Source organism: Bubalus kerabau, chromosome 8 (genome assembly GCF_029407905.1).
Source record: "Bubalus kerabau isolate K-KA32 ecotype Philippines breed swamp buffalo chromosome 8, PCC_UOA_SB_1v2, whole genome shotgun sequence".
Taxonomy (NCBI): domain Eukaryota; kingdom Metazoa; phylum Chordata; class Mammalia; order Artiodactyla; family Bovidae; genus Bubalus; species Bubalus kerabau.
In genome coordinates this window covers 98618000-98635689 of record NC_073631.1, presented here as the reverse complement: position 1 = coordinate 98635689, position 17690 = coordinate 98618000, and the positions used below count along the sequence as shown (strand labels likewise).

Here is a 17690-nt window from a genome sequence, read left to right as displayed (position 1 = left end):
AATCGAAGCCCTAAATTTTCATTGTTGTTCTTGATATAGCAAGAGTAAGAACAATAGTAATACTGAGCAATTGCTATATGCCAGGCACTGCGCAAAGTATTTCCTCCAAACTACTTTCAGAAGCAGGTCTGATAGTTACCAGTTCTGTGATCTTCAGATCACTGAAAAACCTCTTTTTCAGTCAATTCCATACCTACACAATGAAGCTGAAAACATCGCTGTTGCGAAGAATAAATGACTTAATATGTGTAAAGCCCTTAGAACACCAAGTGGCACATATGATTAATCCTTCAATATTTTGTCTTGTTTTTTGTTTGGTTTTGCATGTCTTTTCCCATCACCTCCATTCACAAGTGAGGTCGGTTTAGAAAAGCTGAACAACTAATTAGTCCAGATTGCTGGGTGCAGACCCTATGGTGCAAACCCTATAGCGCAGACCTGCTCATAAGTCGTGCGCGATGCGGGCCCGCCCGCAAGTGAGTTGCACCTAGCAGGTGGGGAGACGCGCTCCTCAGGCTTTGCAACAAAACGCGCTGCAGCCGGGAGGCCTGGAGCGCTCCGTGGAGAACACACAGCCTTGGGGGCCTTCTAGCTCTGGATCTGGGCGAATAGGAACGCGGCAGTGTTGAGGGGGGGCGGTCCCGCCAGACTCGCCTCAAAAGTATCGCGGGAGACACCTGCGCTCCGGGGCGGGCAGGGGGCGGTCTGGTGCCGGGAATCTCCCCCGCTACCGCGCCTCCCGGCGCTCCCGCTCACATTCCCCCATCCCCTCTGCCCCGAGCAGGGGCCGCCCGCCAGGAGCCTGAGCCCGGAGCCCGGAGCCGGGAGCCGGGAGCCGGCCGTGCTCCCCCGCCCGCCGCGCGCCAGGGCGGAGTTTCCTCCTCGGCTCATTGTTCTCCGCCCAGCGCCGCCCCGCCCGCGCGCTCCTGGGGAAGGGGAGGGGAGGGGGCGGGGGCCGGCGCGGACGGGACCGGAGTCGCCGCAGCCGCCGGCCGGGCCGCAGCCGCGCAGACACCGCCCGGGACGCAGCCGTCTGCCGCTCCTCTGCCGCCTGGCTCGGCGCCTCGGCCGGCTCTGCCGCAGCGGCCGCGAGGAGGGGCCACCGGAGCGCGACTCGGGACGCTCGGGCCACCGCCCGGCCGTCGGAGCCACCGCCAGGCCTCCCGGAGAGGCGTCCAGACGCTCCCGCCGCCCGGACCCTTGGCCAAGTCCGCAGCCACCTGCTCCGCGCCCGCGCCCAGGACACGATGCGCTCCGCGCTGTTGCTCTCGGCGTTTTTACTGTCGCTGCTGCTCTCCGTTAATGGTGAGTGATGGTGGCTCGGGCTCCGCCGGGACTCCCCATGTGCCGGTGCGCCCCCGGCCGGGCCCGCTGCTGGGAAACCCGCCCTGCCTCGTGGCGGGACCCGGGAGCAGCCCCTGCGCCCACTACTACCCGGGGTCACACGCGGAGCCCTGACCTTGCACCAGCCAGGCCCCTTCCCATCCCCGGAGAACGCCGCAGGTGCCGGGATCCGAGCGTGGGTCGTCCGGATCTCCACGTGGGTGGAGTTGCGATGGGTTCTGTTCAGGCAAACGGGCGCTCCGGCGCTGAGTGGGCTCGCTGTCCTAGAGTCGGGACTTGGGGCACCGCGAGCCTCCACGCTTCCACTGGACCCCCAGCGTCTGATCACTTTTTTCTCCGCGTTGGAGCGGTAAGGAACGGTATTGTGTCGTCGTTAATTCCAGGTAGAGCGGCAGGCTGGGAGCTTATGAGGAAGTCCCCGAAGCAGGTGACAAACCTCCAGTAACGGCCCTCGAGGCCATGTGTTTCGCGTTCTGCTGAGTGAGTGTGGTCACTCAGCTCACTTGAACCTGTGCTGGGGCAGGTGGAAAGGGGGAGGGAATAAGTGGATTCTCCACAATCCCAGACTCACCTGAGTGGGGCCCTTGCCTCCAGGGCACCGAGGGAACAACTCCCTTCTCTGTGCACGGCCAGGAAGATGAGAGTCCCTCCCAACCCTTTGTAGAGAAAAGAATTTCTCTCTCATGAAACCAGCCTGCACTGTGCCATAGACACATCTCCCGTATTTCTTCTAAAGGTGAAAATCTGGTGAGACAGGTACTGTCCCAGAGTCCCTAGGAACAGCTAGGAGTCTCAGCCCCAGGAGAGAGAAGCATTTCTTTCTTGCCCACCCGAGCAGGTGTCTGCAGGGAGAAAGAGCCCTGTTTCCATTCTAGAGTCAGGAGGGTGTGGTGACAGTCGAGACAGAGAGGGGACCTTGCTCTTCTTGGTAGGTGCTGCCTTCGGGACTAAAGTCTTAGGGGAAGGCGGGGGTGGCATGGCAGTGCAGTCTGTTTTCTTTGTCAGAGGGAACTTTGCTCGTGGGAAGGGGCAGGCGCTCAAGGAGCAAGCAGGTTTGGGCATCCTCCAGGGAGCGGCCCTGAGACTCCACAGTTTGGCCTGAAAGGGGTGAGTGGGTGAAGAGGTGACGCCTGCAGGAGGGATTCCAGTGTGAGGAGCACTGCAGATTTGCACAACCTGCAGGGCTGAGCAGATGCAGGAGTGGGGCGTCTCTTCTCAGTCCTGCTCTCAGGCAGATGGACCTCAGTGTGGACCCAACGCTCATCCTTTCTGCCAGGAGCCTCTTAGCACCATCCAGAAGGGAGATGGGCTGTGTTAGGAAGGCTGGGGTAGTTCCCAGTGCCTCTGAGCTTCAGGAGCTGAGCTTGAAGGAGAAGGTGGAGGCTGTGGGATGAGACCCCTGCTCCTCTGTCCTCAGAGGTCACTCTGTCTGGAGCCACCCATAAAATGCAAAGAGCTCCAAGCCCCACTCCTTGCTGGCTTCGAGGCTGGGACTGTCTTCCTTGGCACCTGTGCACTGCCCAGAAACCCTGTCTCTTCCAAGAAGCCCTCCTCAAGCCTAGCATGGGGCATGGAGTATGGTAGGAGCTCCATCTGTGGTAAAGAAAAGAGGAACCATAACCCTGCTTCCTCTCCCACCAGCAAATCACTTGGACTTTCTGAGCCCAGGTGTCCGGTTCCTAAAATGCTACCATTGTATGTAGTGATAACGGGAAGTGTGTTGAAGAGTGTTAGCTGGCAAGGGAATATCACTATTAACATTATTATTTGCTATGTTGAGACCAGAGAAGGCTGAAGGGTGCAGGCTGTGGCAGAGTTGGGAAGATCCCCTGGAGAAGGGAATGGCAACCCACTCCAGTATTCTTGTCTGGAGAATCCCATGGACAGAGAGAGTAGCCTGGCGGGCTATAGTCCATGGGGTCGCAAAGCGTTGGACATGACTGAGCACACCATAGGGACCCAGTAAGGACGGCTTCATCTCTGCTCTTCTGAAGGTATGGCTGGCTGAGTTGCAGTCATCTGGGAGGGTGAACCCCCAAACTGCTGGAATCCTGTGATTTAGTTCTAAGCAAGGTTTCAAGTAGAACAAACGAATTATATCCGACAGGGCCCTGGGATCTTACCTTCTATTGTAGGTGGGTCACACAGCGTCAGCAGCATCCAGCCCAGTGCCGACAACCCATTAGACCCCTTTCTGGTTTGATATCCACTTGGTTGAACCATATGGCAAATTGTACCTCTGAACCTGTTTCCATATCTGTAAGACAGAATGAAAGAGCAGGGGAACATCTAGTGTCACCGTGACATTTCTGGGCTTTTGCTGAAAGGACAGGTTGACTGAGCACTGTCTTAAGGGTCTGATTGTGTCATTCGATGGATGAATCTTAGGCAAGGGAAAGGCAGCTAGAGGTGGTTGAAAACACTCGAACTTTGGATCAGACAGACTTACATGACTGAAGACCAGATAGTGAACCTCTTTGAGTCTGTAAAAAAGGACAACAAATCTCCATCTTGCAGGTTGTTCTGAAAATGAGAGATAACATTTTAATGAGTTTGCCGTTGTGCCCAACTCACCGTCAGAACTCAAAAAATCCTGGCTTTTATGGTTAATAAGCCATATGTGCTCTTCCCCCAGCATCAAGATTCTGCTAATGTCTGTGTCAATTGCTAAGCAGTAATAAAAAACTGAAGCTTAAAGTGCCACGTGTTGGGGGAAAGGGCGGCATATGTGGAGAAGTGGCAGGATTTGGGAAGGGGTGATTTGGGCAAAGTGAGGCAGGGGTTATACAGGGATTTTATTTTATTTTTTAATTAATTAATTAATTTTTTGGCCACCCCATGCAACATGCGGGACTTTAGTTCCCTGACCTGGGATTAAACCAGTGCTCCCTGCATTGGGAGCACAGAGTCTTAACCACTGGACCACCAGGGAAGTCCTATACAGGGATTTTAAAATAAAAGGATCAGCAGGGGGTGAGAGATCCTTCCTAGGGTGGCCTGAGGCAAAATGAATTGCAGGGTGTAGCGAAGACCAGAAGCTGGGGATATGATGGGGGCTTCTTGAGCTGAGAGAGTCAATGAGCTGCAGGGAGGCTTTGGGGAGGAGGTGAACTTTCAGAGCCCAGAAAGAACATTCCATGGGGTGGGGTTGGGGACAGCGGGTGTTCCAGTGAGGTGCTGTTTGGGCTTTGAGGCTGGAGTGAGCTAGACAAAGTGGGGGCGGTACTGGGAGGAGACTGGTTCTAGCAGGCTGAGAGGGAGGAGCGGACGGGCTGGGGAGGTTGAGCAAAGACTCCCAGAGACACCAGGTGGCTGCTTGGCCAGAGCTGCAGGGTGTGGCCATCAGGGAGGGAGGGCCCTCTGGGGGTCACCCAGGACCTAGAGAAGCCAGGGCACAGAGGTGGGGGGAGAGGCAGCTCCCTGCCTTTGCTTTTTTTCTCAAAATTTGGAGGGAGAGGAAGGGGTCCCGCTGAGTAGGGTTATGATATCTCTGCCCCCGCTTTGGAAGCCCAGAAAGGATGGGAATTCCACCTGGGGTGAATCCCCCTGGGTGGGGAGGGCTGGAGCATTAACCCCGTCCATCCTTCTGGTGTCACCTCTGCCGAGCTTCCCTAGAGGGAACCCAGTCCTGTTCCAGGGTCTGTGAGGGCGTCTCCTCCACTCAGGGAGCCCCTCAGGGCACAGCCGGTAGCACATTCATCTGTCCTCCAGGGCCCAGCACAGCACCGGGCACTAAGCTCAGGAAATGTTATCTGGACTGGGAAACTTGAGGGGAACTGGCCCCAGCCCCTGGCTTTTCAGGCTCTCTGGAAGGGCGAGGCATGAGGCCAGCTCGAACCCCTGTGGTGATGCTGGCCACCGGGCTCTTTCTGCAGCAGCCAGAGCCACTGGAAGCAACCACAGAGGTTCAGGACTTCCGGGCGTGGGAATACAGACCAGCCAGGCGGCCGCTGTGAGGACCGCTCAGCTCCTAAGGGAAGTGAAAGGAACCCTCCGGACCACGCTTGGCACTTCTTAGGAGGGGCGTCGGAATGTAGATGATCCTTACCTCAGGAAGGGCTGGCTTCTTCACACCCCCTGGGGCCCTGTGCAGGGCTGCCAAGTACAAGCTCGAGCTAGAGTGGATATCCTCCCACGTCCCTGGAGAAGGAGAGTGACCACCCTCTGCCCACTCCCTGCCCAGCCGTCCGAACCCAAGCCTGCCTAGAGACTTCATCAGACCGAGAGGAGGCTGGAGCTCTGTCCTCAGCTCAAGGCTTACTTCCTAGTCATGCCCACCATGTAGGATGCAGGGCAGGGGGCTCAGCAGGGGGTGTCGGTGTCTCGTTTCATCCCCAGCCAACCCCACGTAGTGGTGTGCTTCTCTCCTTGTCCTGTGTCCTGTCCACTTTGTGGGGCTGTTAGAACATCAGGTGGCAGATCTGGGATCACCACTCTTCAGGCCACACATGTAGGTATTCACAGCTCTAGGTATTCTCTGTAGGGAAAGCCTTCAAGAAAATCTACACAAAAGATACACGGTAAGGAGCCTCCTTCTATTTGCAATAGTGTAGTCCATAAGATTGGAGAAGGAAATGGCAACCCACTCCAGTGTTCTTGCCTGGAGAATCCCAGGGACTGGGGCGCCTGGTGGGCTGCTGTCTATGGGGTTGCACAGAGTCGGACACGATTGAAGTGACTTAGCAGCAGCAGTCCATAAGATACCTTCAAGTAGGCAGCCTGCTGGCTGTTCAAAATAGAATTCAGTCAACAAAGGGTGGTTTCCACAGTACTTCTGAATAACCCAGAAAATCAGAGAACACAGAATTCTAGAGCAGGGAGCCTTTTGGAAGTCATCTTCTACACACCCTCGTTTTTTCAGATGAGGGGATGAACTTGCTGAAGTTCTCTGGGCCTCTTGGGGACGTGTGTGCATGTGCGTGTCTGCAGCCGCAGCCACTAGTAAATGTACTCAACCTCAGGGCTCATTCTTCCCTGGGCATTGGAGAAGCTCCCTCCGACCCTGTGAAGACAGGGCTGCGTGGTTGGTGGTGACATCTCTGCTGGGTGCCCAGACTCTCTCCCCACCCCTCCGCTGGCCAGGTACACTGAGGCTTGGAGCCACTTTGTCACTGAAGATTTAGGCTCCCCTGTCAGAGTGCTGGCCCCACGCGTCGTGATTGCGTGTCTCGTCTCCCGTTGCCTGGGTGCCTCTGGTATCTGCAGCATGGAGTCAGAATCCAGAACAAAGAGCAGGTGAGAAGTCATTGTTTGAGGACTAGTGCACAAATGCAGCATCATTTGCAGATTCAGGAGCAGCCCCTCCCCACCTGCCCCTCTGCACGTGCCCCCCACTCCACGTGCCCCCTCCCCACGAGCCCCCTCCCCACGTGCCCCCATGGCATGTGCCCCCCACCCCACGTGCCCCCACCCCACGAGCCCCCTCCCCATGTGGCCCCACCCCACGTGCCCCCACCCCACATGCTCCCTCCCCACATGTCCCCACCCCACTAGCCCCCTCCCCACATGGCCCCACCCCACGTGCCCCCACCCCACATGCCCCTCCCCATGTGTCCCCTCCTCACGTGTCCCCACCCTGTGCTCTCATACAGGGGCTGCTGTGGACCACTCCCACAACCAGCACAGATCCCCAGCCTCTTGGCCTCCCAGCCACCCATCCTCCCACTGTCCCACCCCTTGACCTGGCATGCACCACCACCACCCTCTCTTCCTTTGTAGCCTTACATCTCTTCCTTTGTAGCCTTACCTCCAACTTCCCTAGGGCCAGGGTGCAGGGTGGCACCCTCTCCGCCAATTGTCATGGCCGGAAGGCTGTGGGCCTCAGCCCAGTGGGGAGAGAGTGTGGAGGAACGTCCATGTGTGGCTGGCCGTGCAGCTCCAGCTTGGGGTGCAGAGGACCCTTCCAGAGCTGGACCCCTGGAGATGCATGGGCTGACCTGGGAGCCCACAGTTGTCTGACCCCTAACTTTCCAGCTCAGGTCAGCATGGAAGGGACAGTGGGAAGGCCAGGACACTTTGTAATTCTTCAACTGAACGTAGGCAAGGTGGGATTGAACCCATGCCCCCTTTGCAGCAGAAATTCATGGAGCTCTGTCCCAGGGATCCCTCCATCTCCATCTGGTCTGATTCCTCTGCTAATCTGCTCAGATCCTGCTGACTGGAGTGAGACTTTCCAGCCAGGGCCACAGAGGTTGCCTATGGACAGCCTCTATCTCACAGATTATTCCAGAGAGGGCAAATGGAGGCCCCAGGCACCAAGGGCCATGGTAGATCACATAAGCAGCTCTTATTCCCAATGCCTGCCTGCCTCATCTGACATTTCCTTCAGCTCTCTGCTGCAGTGCCACCTTCTCAGAGCAGCTTTTGGGCCTCCACGCCCCCACCCCTTCTCCCCTGAGACTTGTCTCCATCTGTCCTGATGGGCATTCATTTCTTTGTCTCCCGAGCTCCACAAGGGCAGGGACTTCTGTTGGTCAGCGCTGTAGCCATAGCACCCACAAGCACCGGCACATAGTAGGTATTCGATAAATATTTGCTGAGTGAGTGAGTGAGCAAGAGGCAGAGCGAGCTGTATTAGAACCTGAAATCTTATCGGCCAGTTCTGGCTCTCCAACTATGAGGCTCCTGACCTGACTCCAGCAGAGAGGCAGGTGGTAGGGAGGCTGGCCTCATCCATGGCGGAGTGGACACAGGCAGGAGGGTGAGCTGCCTTGTGGTCCAGTTGTCAGGAGAAAAGAACAAGAAGGCTGCAGCTCTTCTGCTAGAAACCACGCACACCCCATCCAGTTACAGTTTGTTGAATGAAGCTTGGTCCTGTGGTCACATGTAGCTGCAAGGGAAGCGGGAAGAGTGAGCTTTATTTCAGGCAGACATGTGCCTAACCAACAATCAGTGCTTCTGTTGTGAAGAAGTGAAGGATGATGGATATTGGACTAGGTCCCTGGCACATGCTATCATGGTCCTGCTCACTGGTTTTCTCTTCCTTCAGTCCTTCTACCTTGTAGTAAGATCCACTTTGCATCTATCTGCACAAGTGAAACAAGCAGTTGGCCCCTGTGACCTGAGGCTTTGCCACCTTCTGGCTCAGCCACGTCCAGCTTGGTCCTTGCTTTTTGCAGCTCCAGCCTTTTCGTATTGATGGAGCAGCTCCTTGTGATGCTCAGGGAAACCCAGCTCCCTCCCTCTCCAGTCCCTCAGCCATGAGCTGCACCAGTGAGCCAGGTGCCCTGGGGCCATCCCATAAGCAGGGCCTCAGCCAGGGCAAGCATGGGGGACTCCTGTCCCCCACATTTCTCTGGATGGGAAAGAAGAGTTTCTGTGTCCCATGCTCCTCTTCCTGCCTCAGCAGGGCAAGTGCAGGGCAGCAGGAGATACTGTTCTTAGGAGTTTGGTCCATGGACTCTTGCGAGAGCAGCAGCTGGAGGCCAGTGGCCCTTAAACCTGGAGAGGTTCTGTGAACTGTTTTAGGGGCCTCCAAGAGCTTGGCGTACACTCCTGGAGGGGAAAATGAAGAGTAGGTCAGTTGGGAGGGATCCAATTCACATCCCATTCACTTGGTGAGGCTCTGCAATTATCTGTTCTATAGAGTTGGTCTCCACAAAAGAAGTCCTTTGAGAGTTCTGTCTGTAGTCAAAGAGAAGAAAAATAGAAATCTCCTGGCATAGTGCCCCAGGCTTCAAAGTCAGAAGCTTGAATCCCAAGTGGCTCAGTAGTAAAGAAACCACCTGTCAATGCAGGGGTTCTCTGGGTCAGGAAGATTCCCTGGAGGAGAAAATGGCAACCCACTCCAGTATTCTTGTCTGGAGGATTCCGTGGATGGAAGAGCCTGGCAGGCTGCAGTTCGTGGGGTCACAGAGTTGGACATGACTGAGCAACTGAGCACATTGTCGCTTACTAGCCTTGTGATTTCAGACTTGTTTCCTGGCTTGTTTCTTCCTGCCTTCCTCGGTGAGGGTTGAATATTTCATATGTCATGTCAGTGATGGGCCTGACAATACTTTAGTTTTATTTCTTTAGTTGACTTCAGCTCTAACCCAAGGTGAGGTGTGATGAAACAGATCCTGCCATTGCCCCCTCCCAAACTGGTGCATCTGCCGTGGCCTTGCTGGGCTGAGCTTTCTCCTCCGTGACCTTTTCCCATTGAGTCATTGCAGCTGGGCTGCCTTTGGTTTTCTCCACAATAAACACCAGTGGGGCGTGTCCCGTGCCTCTGTTTACTGAGATGGTAAATCTGGGCTAGCACCATATGGGTTTTTTTTTCCTTTTACAATTCAGTGAGATGAGCTGTGTCCCAAACTGTACAAAAAGAACACTCAGTTCAGTTCAGTAGCTCAGTCATGTCCGACTCTTTGTGACTCCATGAATCGCAGCACGCCAGGCCTCCCTGTCCATCACCAACTCCCGGAGTTCGCTCAAACTCATGTCCATGAGTCGGTGATGCCATCCAGCCATCTCATCCTCTGTCGTCCCCTTCTCCTCCAGCCCCCAATCCTTCCCAGCATCAGAGTCTTTTCCAGTGAGTCACGTCTTCACATGAGGTGGCCAAAGTACTGGAGATTCAGCTTTTGCATCAGTCCTTCCAAAGAACACCCAGTACTACTCAAAATTTTAATAATTACACTCTCAGTAAATGTTTGATAAATGAATAAAATATTGTTTTATGAATAAAAGGGAACCATGATCCAAAACGTTTGGGAAAGGCTGCCTACTCTGCTCCCCTCGGTGGAAAGTCAACACATTCTAGGATCTGAAGTGGTCTGAGGGGCCCTCATTACTTTTGTTTAACCCCAAGTTCCTCAGGCACACCTTAACCATGGAACCTTTTCCTCTTTTCCTTCCTCTTTTTAATAGAACATCTATTGGGGGGATGCCAGTGTGAAGTTAGTGACCAGCTGTCCCAGTTTACCCAGGATTGAGAGATGGTCTGGAATGGGTGGATGACTTTCAGAGCCAAAACCCAGACAATCCTATGTAAAGATCTCTGTGTGTGTGCTCAGTCATGTCCAGCTGACTCTCTGTGACTCCATGGACTGTAGCTCCCCAGACTCCTCTGTCTATGGGATTCTCCAGGCAAGAATACTAGAGTGGGTTGCCATTCCCTTCTCTGGGAGATCTTCCTGACCCAGGGATCGAACCTCTGTCTCTTGAGTCTCCTGCATGGCGGGTGGATTCTTTACCATTGTGCCACCTGAGAAGCCCATGTAAAGACCTGGACCAGGTCAAATGTAAAAACACAACTGGCTGTGTCAGGGGTGTTGCAAAGCAAGATCTTCTATTTATTTATTACTTGTTATTTGTTTGGCTGCCCTGAGTCTTAGTTGCAACACACATTATCTTCATTGCGGCACTTGGCTTCCAGAGCACAAGGGCTCAGTAGTCGCCCCATGGAATGTGGGATCTTAGTTCCCCAGCCGGGCATCAAACCCGCATCCCTTGCACTGGAAGGCAGATTCTTAACCAGTGGGCCCCCAGGGAAGTCCCCTAAGCAAGATCTTCTTGACGTGGTGATGGAGCAGGAGCAGGCCCTCCCTCCTTAGGGGCTTCATAGGAAACTTCTGGAAGGCTGTGGCCACTAGGAAAGCTGCTTGTACCTGAGTCTGGGCAGGATGAGTGGCATTCAAGGCTAGTGGCCTCTCCTGAGTGCTTAAAGGTCAAAGCATTTCTCACATGAAAGTTGGAGGCATCATGAAGACTGGTTGTGCGTGTTCTGATGGTTGACCTTTTCGCTCCAATGGGAGCAAACACAGTTTGCCAGTTACTTCCAGCTTCCTTCCTGTTGTGCCTCTGCCCCTGCTCTTTTGAGCCCCTGATCGTGACATCTCTGTTTCCAATTCGATCTGACTCTGTCATCCTGTCTCGAGCCTTGGAGAAGGGGGCTTCCAGAGCCAGCACCCTAAAATGGCTCACCAGAGGCAGTGATGCTGGAACTTTCCACTCAGTGCTAAGATCTCATCCACCCTCAGTCTGTCATTTTCCTGGGATTCAGGGAACCAAATGGCTGAAAGGAGTGTGTTTTTGTCTGCTGAGTCACCAGCTTGCCTGTGCGTCCCAAGCTGCCACTGGCAGGTGAGGCCCCTACCTTCTCCCAGGCAGGTCCACGAGCCCCTTGCTCAGGCAGGCTTAGTCGTGCACCCCAGCTTTAGGGGGCACTGCTGAGTAGCGGGGGCTGGGTCCCTGCCTTCCCACTGTGCTGTCCTGTCAGCCTACTCCCCAATGCACCCCTTTACCAGAAGACCCTTAGAGCATCATACAGATTGCTTACCACCCCCCACCCACCTCGAGGTTATCCTGGTGTCAACTTCTCTGCAGATACAGTGGGTCAGAGCACTAGAGAGCTTATGCTATGGACAGCTAGCTTTTTGAGAGTCAGACTCTTGTCCTCCCATCTCACGCCTCCCCCCCACCCGCCGCCCCCCCCTCCCCACTGCCCCATCCTGGGAGGTTGCAAGTAGCTAGAGAAACACTTTGGCTTTGCTGTGAAGCCTGGGGGCAATCTAGAATCTGATCCTGACCACACAAATTCACATCTCTGAATTCCATGGGCAGCTGTTTCAAGACACCACCTATAAGTGCCCCTGGGGTCTCCTGACAGTTAAGGTAGGGGTGTGTGTGTGTGTGGGTGTGTACATGTGTTTTCTCATCTGTGAGTGAGGGGCTGTTACTCCGTGGTCTGAAAAGGACTGACTTGCTTGATGGTCTCAGCCCCAGAACTACTGGCATAATGGGAATGGATTCAAGCTTGTGGATCCATCCAGGAGGGCCTGGGGAGCTGGGAGACTGGGGGAGACTAGACATGGCAGCATGATGCTTTTGGGGGTGGTGATGGGAGTGACGGGGTGGGGGACTGCCAGTGACACCTTGAATTCCTGGAAGATGTGAGCTGCTCTATCCTCTTCATCTCACCCCAAGTCAGATGGTTCCTCCTCCCTGTCTGAAGGCAAGGAGAAGCAGGACCTGGAACCGGGAGCGTAGGGCATATGCCCCCAGGATAGACAGCCACCTGGGAATTGGACCACAGAGTTCTGGTTACCAAAGGAGGCGTGACCTGTTGCCCAGGATGCTGACTATCTGTTTGCCCATCTCTCCCTTGATGGAGAGGGAATCCATGATTTCTAGGGTCCCTCTGGTTCTGATGGCTTCCTGGGTAGTTCAGCTGGTAAAGAATCTGCCTGCAATGCAGGAGACCCCGCTTCGATCCCTGGGTGGGGAAGTTCGCTTGGAGAAGGGATAGGCTACCCACTCCAGTATTCTTGGGCTTTCCTGGTAGCTCAGACGGTTAAGAATCTGCCTGCAATGTGGGAGACCTGAGTTTGATCCCTGGGTTGAGAAGATCCCCTGAAGAAGGGAAAGGCTACCCACTTCAGAATTCCATGGACTGTATAGTCCATGCGGTTGCAAAGAGTCAAATGCGACTGAGTGACTTTCACTTTCACTTTCTTGTTCTGACAGTATGACCCAGGGATGCGAGGAAAGTGATGTCTGCACGGCTTCTAGAGCAGAGGACATACCCAGAATAATCACAGAGGACCGTATACTGAGCCACATCCGGCCCTGTCTGTTCTGTAACTCTCTGCCTCTCTCTGGCCCCTGCTTCCCCAGCCTGAGGGGTGGGCATCAGCTACTCCTCTGGCTGCATCTTTAGTCATGATGCTACTACTCTAAAAGCAAAGACCAGTCTATAAAGGACCAGCCTCCCTGAAATCCTCTGGCCCTGGATGTGCCACCTCCAGAGCACTGCACCCACTTTCCAGATGGGAAATTCGAGGCAGGAGGATCATGGTTGTTTACCAGAGTCAGTCTTCCACTTGAGCACTTCTGTCTTAGTGCTTGAGATGTAGGGATACCAGAGACACTTGGCCCAGACATCCAGGCTTCTGCACCCACTCGAAGGGTGGTGAGATGCAGTGAAGAGAGTGGGGAACAGTAGGGTCAGGAGCCTGTGAGGCCGAGGACAAGAGGTGGTGCCTCCCGTTCTCCACCTAGGAGAAGGAGCCCTGGGTCTGACTTCAGAATCACCCTTGTGTGACCCAAGCGACCCTGAACCCCGTCCTGACCTTTGGAACCTTGGAAGGAAACATTTCATTTTGCTCCTAGTTTCTTCTGAAAAGAACAACTGTGAAATCACTGCATGGGGTGTGGGTGTTCGCACCTGCTGTTCTGGTGATGTGGAGCCTCCTCGGCTACTTTTCAGTTCAGTTCAGTTCGATCGCTCAGTCATGTCTGACTTTTTGTGACCCCATGGACTGGAGCACGACAGGCCTGCAGTCTGTGCACATCACCAACTCCCAGAGCTTGCCCAAACTCATGTCCATCAAGCTGGTGATGCCATCCAACCATCTCATCCTCTGTTGTACCCTTCTCCTCCTGTCTTCAATCCTTCCCAAAATCAGGGTCTTTTCCAATGATCAGTTTTTTGCATCAGGTGGCCAAAGTATTGGAATTTCAGCTTCAGCATCAATCCTTCCAATGAATATTCAGGACTAATTTCCTTTAAGATTCACTGGTTTGATCTTGCAGTCCAAGGGACTCTCAGGGGTCTTCTACAACACTACAGTTCAAAAGCATCAATTTTTCAGCATTCAGCTTTCTTTATAGTCCAACTCTCACATCCATACATCATGGGAAAAACCATAGCTTTGACCAGACAAGCCTTTGTTGGTCGTCTCTGCTTTTTATTATGCTGTCTAGGTTGGTCATAGCTTTTCTTCCAAAGAGCAAGTGTCTTTTAATTTCATAGCTACAGTCCCCATCTGCAGTGATTTTGGAGCCCAAGAAAATAAAGTCTGTCACTGTTTCCATTGTTTTTCCCTCTATTTGCCATGAAGTGATGGGACTGGATGCCATCATCTTCATTTTTTGAATGTTGAGTGTTAAGCCAGCTTTTTCACTGTCCTCTTTCACTTTCATCAAGAGGCTCCTTAGTTTTTCTTTGCTTTCTGCCATAAGGGTGGTATCATCTGCTTATCTGAGGTTATTGATATTTCTCCCAGCAGTCTTGATTCCAGCTTGTGCTTCATCCAGCCCGGCATTTCGCATGATGTACTCTGCATATAAGTTAAATAAGTAGGGTGACAGTATACAGCCTTGACGTACTCCTTTCCCAGTTTGGAACCAGTTCGTTGTTCCATGTCTGGTTCTAACTGTTGCTTCTTGACCTGAATACAGATTTCTCAGGAGGCAGGTCAGGTGGTCTGGTATTCCCATCTCTTTCAGAATTTTCCACAGTTTGTTGTGATCCACACAGTCAAAGGCTTTGGCATAGTCAATAAAGCAGGTGTTTTTCTGGAATGCTCTTGCTTTTTCAATGATCCAACGAATATTGGCAATTTGATCTCTGGTTCCTCTGCCTTTTCTAAATTCTCTTGAACATCTAGAAGTTCTCGGTTCATGTACTGCTGAAGCCTGGCTTGGAGAATTTTGAGCATTACTTTGCTAGCATGTGAGATGAGTGCAATTGTGTGGTAGTTTGAACATTCTTTGGCATTGCCTTTCTCTGGGATTGGAGTAAAAACTGACCTTTTCCAGTCCTGTGGCCACTGCTGAGTTTTCTAACTTTGCTGGCGTATTGAGTGCAGCACTTTCACAGCATCATCTTTTAGGATTTGATATAGCTCAACTGGAATTGACCCCTTGACTACTACTTTTTGGAGGCGAGTTTTCAGTCATTTGGATACCTGGCTGTGGCCGGGCCCGACCCTGGGATTCCTGATTCACTTCCTAGGCGGGGTGAATAGGAAACTGAGCTTCCTTGACTGGGCTCTAAGGCCCAAACATGAGGACAACTTGGCTTTGTTTAAAAGGAACATGGCTTTTAACTTTTCCTGCAGGCCTTGGTGGGGGGCAGGGGGCGGGGCTTGCCCTCAATTGTTCGGCCATATTCATTCGGGAGGATTGTTTGTTCTTTTAAGCAGCACCCGACCAGACCCCCACTCCCCACTAGCCAGTCTTCCAACACCAAAGAAACCCAGGTTTCCTGCTCTGCAAGGGGAGGGGTAGTCTGCCTTCCCCCTGCTTCTCTGGGCCAAGTGCAGAGCAGAGTCATGGGTGATGGGGTTGGGGCTTTATTTAACCCACTTTGTAGAGTTGAGTGGGGTTTCAAGCCGGAAGCACACGGACCTCAGCTCCTACCCACCCCCTGTCTTCCAAAGCGCTGCACATTTAGTGTGGGCACTGCGTCCCAACGTGGATTTTCCTGCAGCAAGAAAGATGCAGGTGTTATTCCTGGAAGGGGAGGCTTCTCTCCAGGACAGGAAAAAAAAAAAAAAAGTTTGGACATTTGGAAAGCTGAGCCTGCAGCCTTCACCTTCAGCTTCCAGCAGGTGGAAACCTGTCGTTCCCTGGGAAAATCGCAGGCTGCCTTTCACAGAGCTTGCTCCCTCGGCTCCCAGAGGCCACCAGCCGTCAGTGCGGGACTTCCCTCTGGCTCTTGGTCTTTGTTTTGTTTTGGGGCCAGGAGTGGCGACTGGTCCCTGGAGGAGGTTTCCAGGGGCAGCTGAGAAACCCGTACACATCTGGCGATTTTCACAGCTTCGGGAGGGGGGGAAGGTGGCCGTGGGAACGACAACGTGCTCCTGCGGAAAAATATTTACCAGGGTTGTTCTTGAACTGGCTACTAAGGAAGGAGTGGGATGCCAAATGCGCTCCTGCGTTGGCTGCATCCCAGGGCCTACAAGAAGCAGGTGCAGAGCGGGGTTTGGGGGGCAAGGGCAAGGAGAATGTGGGCCTGCAAGGGGATGGGGAGAGCCACCTCTACGGACAGACCCCTCCCCCAGCTAAAGTCCTGTATCTCCCCAGCCCGGGGCTCCATTACAAGGAGCATCATGAGGGCACCTTCCCCACACCGGATTGGGGAGACCCAGATGGGACCCTGCTCAGTCTGGCGGCTCAGTGTCTGGTCAGGAAGACAGGAGCAGCAATGCTGCTTATAAGCTTCAGAGGAATGAGGATACACTGATTCTGATAGTGGTTGGTAGGAAACTGCGTGGTGAGAAGAGAGAGGAAACATACCTGCCTGTGCCCGTGGCCTCAGGTGGCACAGGCGCGGCAGGGCGTGAATCCCCCCTCCCCACCCCATCCCCCCCTTTCTTCAGCTCTGGGCACAGCGTTTGTGGCTCCAGCCCTCAGCAGGCTGTAGGCACGGTGGTCAGCCCGCCTTCTCATCCCAGCAGACCTCTGAAGAATTGGAGTATTTTGACATTTCCCCCCCAATGCTTAGACATTTTAAAATCGTTCACTTTGTTCTAAGGGAGGCCTTTCTCTTTCTCCTGACCAGAAGACCAGGCACCCCCAGGAAGCCCCAGGCTCACTCAGGACCCGGCTCTCTCTCCCACCCTCTAAGCTCCTTCTCCTGCTGGAGGCTTGTACATCGCACTCAGGGTCCTTGAAACAGACCGCAAGGAGGAGCTGAAGGCGCTCTGCCCCTTCCCCAGGGTGCTGTCCCATCGTCCTGACCTTTGTAGGGGAGCCCAACTCCCTGGCGATGCCCAGTCAGCCAGGCATCACCCCGCCCACCGCAGGTCAGTGGCTTGGCGGCTGCTGGGCCGGCTGCCCGCTCACACAGATCAGGCTTCACATGGTCGGCAGCAGACCTAGGGATTAGGAGGCCCGGGTAGGGTGTTGTTTTAAAGGGGTTAGTCTATCTTTCCAGTACAGGAAGAGCCACAGCCCCACCACGAAGCCTGACACCCTGTGCCCAGCCTCCCTTAGGCAGTGAGTGTGGCTCAGAGGCAGGAGGCTGGCCCAGGCCAGGCACCTCGATGCGGGAGTGGAGGAGGAAGCAGGAGGGGCCGCAGGCGCTCAGGTAGAGGTGGGCTGACATCCTGGGTGACCAGAGTTGACGAATTCCAAGCTCTCCTCTGTCCTCTCTGCCATCAGCAACAGCATTATGAGTAATCCAGAGAACGCGTTTCGAAGCGTCTTGTTACAGTGTGGGGATGGGGTTCTGCCCTCTGACCCCACCTGGAGAGCATCTGCTGGGGGTGGGCAGCCAGCTCGGGCCTGGGGTTGTCACCAGGAGGGATCGCAGAGCTTGCTGAAGGCCCCCTGTGCTAGCCTGGGGGATGGGGGGAGGATGAGAGCAGGGCTGCTCTATAGCAGGCCTCCTGGCTCCCCATTCTGCTCCTGCCCCTCCAAATCTTCAACGCCCACGGCGCTGAAAGCCCACTCTTGAGTGCCAGCCAGCCAGTCGGGAGTGGTTCTGGGGCAGCAGCCAAGTCGAGTGGCCCACTCGGGGAGGGCCCGAGATTCTGCCTGACTCTGGGACCCGGGTGGCAGGGGAGGCGCTCAGGAGGTGGGCCCGGGGCCAGCCCTCCCATCCTCTCCCTCCCTGCACTCTGGTGGGACCCATC

At 54.4% G+C, this 17690-nt stretch overlaps 1 protein-coding gene across 1 annotated transcript in view; it reads left to right on the top strand.

The window, feature by feature from the left end:
- Window positions 1-458: 458 nt before the first annotated feature.
- Window positions 459-17690, top strand: part of PODXL (podocalyxin like) — a 48237-nt gene continuing 31005 nt past the window's right edge. The window contains exons 1-2 of the mRNA XM_055589388.1: window positions 459-476; window positions 906-1305. Coding sequence (XP_055445363.1) covers window positions 459-476; window positions 906-1305 — 418 coding nt within the window. The remainder of the gene's footprint in view (window positions 477-905; window positions 1306-17690) is intronic.